This window comes from Olea europaea, unplaced genomic scaffold, assembly GCF_002742605.1.
Source record: "Olea europaea var. sylvestris unplaced genomic scaffold, O_europaea_v1 scaffold2147, whole genome shotgun sequence".
Taxonomy (NCBI): domain Eukaryota; kingdom Viridiplantae; phylum Streptophyta; class Magnoliopsida; order Lamiales; family Oleaceae; genus Olea; species Olea europaea.
In genome coordinates, this window is record NW_019239446.1 from 1 (window position 1) to 6,085 (window position 6,085).

General features: G+C 31.4%; 1 protein-coding gene across 1 annotated transcript in view; it reads left to right on the forward strand.

The window, feature by feature from the left end:
* Positions 1 to 4,532: 4,532 nt before the first annotated feature.
* The window catches only part of LOC111380461 (probable acyl-activating enzyme 5, peroxisomal), a gene marked incomplete at both ends in the record, with an annotated part of 4,476 nt that continues 2,923 nt past the window's right edge, over positions 4,533 to 6,085 (forward strand). Inside the window, 2 exons of the mRNA XM_023004036.1 lie at positions 4,533 to 4,602; positions 5,609 to 6,001. Coding sequence (XP_022859804.1) covers positions 4,533 to 4,602; positions 5,609 to 6,001 — 463 coding nt within the window. The remainder of the gene's footprint in view (positions 4,603 to 5,608; positions 6,002 to 6,085) is intronic.

Sequence of the window (6,085 nt, forward strand, 5' to 3'; positions counted from 1 at the left end):
TGACATCTTTAAAGTTGTACACTACAAATGCGACCTAATCCTGTATAGCCTGCATTCTGGTATAGTGCTATTATTTAATACTACTACCAAACCCTTTCTGTTATCTATTAAAGTGGTTCAATCAAACGTTGATCAAATTCAAAAATTTGTACTGAATATAGTTATATCTGCAGTCGTAAAATTGTTTTATAATTATGTTTCACATACAGCATTGTTCAATAGTGATAACAGATTGGAATGGTTGATTGGAGGACTCAATCGTGTCAATTATTATTATTATTATTACTACTACTACTTTAGTAAATTATTTATAACTTAAAGAGTGCAATCTCGAGTCCTAAATAAAATGGATCGAATTAATGATTTGAACTCAATAGGTCAAATGGTCGACCGATCCTAACCTTTGGAAAATAGATTATATAGGTAGGATAGTCTCATAGTGGCTCCTAATTCAAAGAGGTACAGAAAATGAAAGAATGTATCGTGGGTTGATGGCAAAAATTTCAAAGCTCATAAACATACCACAACCACCAAAATTTTAAAATTATTTTAATTGAGAGAGAATAAAATATTAATTATGAAATCGATTCATTCTACAAATTAGAACAAGCTATGCCCCTATTTGAGCCCTATTTTCTTAAAATTCATTTTTCTCCAAACTCATTTTCAATCACGTATTCTTACAATAAATAAATTTTCATATAAATTCAAAATCTTTTATATTTTTAATCGCATGTTTTTCGAAAAAAGCGTTATTACAAAACTAAATTTTCATCAAAATGGGACTCAAAAAGGGACTATATTTGATTGGAAGTAATTCGAACAGGCTATATCATGTCGGATTTGACCAAAGACATCTTACCCTACCCGCAATTAATTGGCCATCAAAATATTGCCCAACCCTATCTCCTATTAAATGGCCATCTAATTTAAATATTTAATAGAAAGCAACAATTCCATAAATTAGCCATCAAAATATTGCCCAACCCTATCTTTTCGTAGAATCAGAAGCCTTTGCATAATTTGCTTCGGATCTCGATAAATTTATACAAAACTTCTATCCCGAACACACGCAATGAAACCGTGGATAGTCAAGTAAAATTCAATCCATGAAATAATTTGATATATGGACAGCATCATTATGGTAAAGGTCGTAATGCAAGAGGAATCATTACTACAAGGCATAGAGGGGAAGTCATAAGCGTCCATACCGTAAAATCGATTTAGACGGAATGAAAAAGACATATATGGTAGAATCGTAACCATGGATCAAATTATTTTGTGGATTGTATTTCACTATATATATTAAGACTTTTATGACGTGACGTAGAGATAAATTTGTATTCGATGCAGTAGTTACGTGGAAGATATACCACGGCATGATTGCCAATTACCAGATTTAATCACTTTGGAAGACACCCACATTCTCCTTCCTCCTTTTTGGATGCTTAAGTTTCCAATGCTATAGAAGCAACTTTTCCTATCAATTCAAAGTAATGTGTAGGAATTGGCCATCATCAAAATGAATGTCTAACCTTGGACGTAGATGAATGTCTGCACGGATCGTGATTTGATAAAATTTAAAACTTAATTAAATTTGCTAACCACATATGAAATTTACCTTAAAGGTAAATTGAACATATAAAGTAGCTACCTAAATTGATGCTCAAATATTATCACTGTTAGATAACATTATTTATTTAATATATCGATAGTACATACGAAATTTACCTTAAAAAGATAAACTGAAGATATATAAGTATCTACCTAAACTAATGATCTAATATTACTTGTGCTAGATAATATTATTCATTTAGGGGGCGTTTGAGCCACATTATTTTGGTAATAATGCATTCTTGAATAGTGTGCTGATAGAAAATGTGTGGTTAAAAAATAAGGAAAACTTTTTGATCTACGTGTAATATCATTTTATTAAAAAATGTGTACTTGAAATGATGTCAAATCACTGTTTAAGAATGCATTTTTTTGGAATAACAGACCCTCAATATAGAAAGTGCTAGACTGCAGGTATCATTTAGCCTTCGTTTGGCTTCCATTAATTTTTATTACATTACATTACATTTTTCTCTCTTCTATTTTCAACCACACAATTTTTCATAAAATAATATTACACGTAAATTGAAAAAAAAAAAATTTCAACCATTCATTTTAAAAAAAATATTATTCCACCAATTCTCAATTCTGCAAAATGGGGCCAAACGGGGTTTAAATATGATTGATAAGGTTGACATCTTTAAAGTTGTACACTACAAATGCGACCTAATCCTGTATAGCCTGCATTCTGGTATAGTGCTATTATTTAATACTACTACCAAACCCTTTCTGTTATCTATTAAAGTGGTTCAATCAAACGTTGATCAAATTCAAAAATTTGTACTGAATATAGTTATATCTGCAGTCGTAAAATTGTTTTATAATTATGTTTCACATACAGCATTTTTTACATTAATTTTGACAGCCTCTCACATCACACGAGTGGATCCCACGATTATTACCCTTTTCTGGTATCTATTCAAGTGGTTCAATCAAACTTTGATCAAATTCAAAAATTTGTTCTGAATATAGTTATATCTGCATTCATAAAATTGTTTTATAATTATGCTTCATGTACAATATTTTTTACATCAATTTTAACGACCTCTCACATCACACAAGTGGATGTTAGAGGCTATCGAGCAACATTTTAGCCCTATTTTCTTAAAATTCATTTTTCTCCAAACTCATTTTCAATCACGCATTCTTACAATAAATAAATTTTCATATAAATTCAAAATCTTTTATATTTTTAATCGCATGTTTTTCGAAAAAAGCGTTATTACAAAACTAAATTTTCATCAAAATGGGACTCAAAAAGGGACTATATTTGATTGGAAGTAATTCGAACAGGCTATATCATGTCGGATTTGACCAAAGACATCTTACCCTACCCGCAATTAATTGGCCATCAAAATATTGCCCAACCCTATCTCCTATTAAATGGCCATCTAATTTAAATATTTAATAGAAAGCAACAATTCCATAAATTAGCCATCAAAATATTGCCCAACCCTATCTTTTCGTAGAATCAGAAGCCTTTGCATAATTTGCTTCGGATCTCGATAAATTTATACAAAACTTCTATCCCGAACACACGCAATGAAACCGTGGATAGTCAAGTAAAATTCAATCCATGAAATAATTTGATATATGGACAGCATCATTATGGTAAAGGTCGTAATGCAAGAGGAATCATTACTACAAGGCATAGAGGGGAAGTCATAAGCGTCCATACCGTAAAATCGATTTAGACGGAATGAAAAAGACATATATGGTAGAATCGTAACCATGGATCAAATTATTTTGTGGATTGTATTTCACTATATATATTAAGACTTTTATGACGTGACGTAGAGATAAATTTGTATTCGATGCAGTAGTTACGTGGAAGATATACCACGGCATGATTGCCAATTACCAGATTTAATCACTTTGGAAGACACCCACATTCTCGTTCCTCCTTTTTGGATGCTTAAGTTTCCAATGCTATAGAAGCAACTTTTCCTATCAATTCAAAGTAATGTGTAGGAATTGGCCATCATCAAAATGAATGTCTAACCTTGGACGTAGATGAATGTCTGCACGGATCGTGATTTGATAAAATTTAAAACTTAATTAAATTTGCTAACCACATATGAAATTTACCTTAAAGGTAAATTGAACATATAAAGTAGCTACCTAAATTGATGCTCAAATATTATCACTGTTAGATAACATTATTTATTTAATATATCGATAGTACATACGAAATTTACCTTAAAAAGATAAACTGAAGATATATAAGTATCTACCTAAACTAATGATCTAATATTACTTGTGCTAGATAATATTATTCATTTAGGGGGCGTTTGAGCCACATTATTTTGGTAATAATGCATTCTTGAATAGTGTGCTGATAGAAAATGTGTGGTTAAAAAATAAGGAAAACTTTTTGATCTACGTGTAATATCATTTTATTAAAAAATGTGTACTTGAAATGATGTCAAATCACTGTTTAAGAATGCATTTTTTTGGAATAACAGACCCTCAATATAGAAAGTGCTAGACTGCAGGTATCATTTAGCCTTCGTTTGGCTTCCATTAATTTTTATTACATTACATTACATTATTCTCTCTCCTATTTTTAACCATAAAATTTTTCATAAAATAATATTACATGTAAATTAAAATTTTTTTTTTTTCAACCATTCATTTTTTAAAAAATACTATTCCACCAATTTTAAACTCTACAAAATGGGGCCGGGGTTTAAATATGATTGATAAGGTTGACATCTTTAAAGTTGTACACTACAAATGCGACCTAGTCCTGTATAGCCTGCATTCCGGTATAGTGCTATTATTTAATACTAGTACCTAACCCTTTCTGTTATCTATTAAAGTGGTTCAATCAAACTTTGATCAAATTCAAAAATTTGTTCTGAATATAGTTATATCTGCAGTCGTAAAATTGTTTTATATTTATGTTTCACATACAGCATTTTTTACATCAATTTTGACAGCCTCTCACATCACACGAGTGGATCCCACGATTATTACCCTTTTCTGGTATCCATTCAAGTGGTTCAATCAAACTTTGATCAAATTCAAAAATTTGTTCTGAATATAGTTATATCTGCATTCATAAAATTGTTTTATAATTATGCTTCATGTACAATATTTTTTACATCAATTTTAACGACCTCTCACATCACACAAGTGGATGTTAGAGGCTATCGAGCAACATTTTTCACTATTTTAATAATCGTGAGACCCACTCACATGTAGAGTGTACATTCAGTATTTTTCTTTGTTTTAGACATGGTATTTTTATGAACGTATAAACATGCACCTAAATGGTTCACAAACTTTAAAGTATACTATTTGTTACTCAAATCGATTTCGTTAACATAAACTAAAGGGCAATTTATGTCACATGAGTTTGGACTTTTACTATAGGGGAAAAAACATGGTTGTCTCCTTTCAAGTAATCTATGATCAAATAGAATATGCTAGATCGAATAATACAAAATAGGTATAATTCTATCGATACTAACTTTCTTTTATAAAAATCACCATTGAGTCGGACAATTAACGTCAAAGTTGTCCACATAAGTATTCCATTATCTAAATAATCATCACCTATATATTTTGGACTCCGAATTGATTTTTTAGTGATTAATCAAGGTAAATATCATAAAGTTTAGAGATTACATTTCTTTTTTCATGAGATTATTGCAACTTCTGTAACTCCATCGTCATTTACCCTTCTCAACTTAGAATCTGTTTGGGAGTGATTTTGAGAATTAATTTTTTGACCGTTAGGAGAAAAGTGGGGTCCACCTATGAGAGAGGAAGTCAAATATGACAACTGGAATAGTGAAATAATGGTCGAAAAATCAATTTGTTGGGTGAAAAAATTCCTCTCAAACAGGCCCTTAGACCATTCCTAACAACATAGGTATTAACTGATACAAATTGTAATTTCTAGATTCAAGTTGCTTGAGCAAAACTTTGGTCAAGTTCATTAAATCGTTCTAAATTAAAGTTATAATCTATGCATTAAATGTTTTAGGTTGTTACGTTGCTATATATTGAGGCAACCATTCTCGGAGAAGAAGCAGCCCTACTAAACCAAAAGACTAATTTTAAAGTTATGTATCCTCTCAAGCTAAGAGCTACAAGTCAATGGCTCCTCTCTTCATCGTCAGCAGGCTTCCAGGAAAAACCAGCTATATCACAGAACAAAACATGGCTTACAAATAATTTCCCATATGCGAAACAATATGCTAGAAAATCCCATTCAGCTCTGTCAATCTCCAATGCTTTGACCAGTTTGGACTTTGTCGAAAATCAACAGACTGAAAGGATAAATTCAAGATCAGCACCAAATGCATGCGCTTTAACTCCTTTGGGATTCTTGGAAAGAGCTGCCATTGTCTACGGAGATTGTCCATCTATTGTTTACGATGACACTAGCTATACGTGGTCCGAGACACATACGAGATGCCTCCGACTGGCTTCTTCCATCGTGTCGTTGGGGATCGAAAGG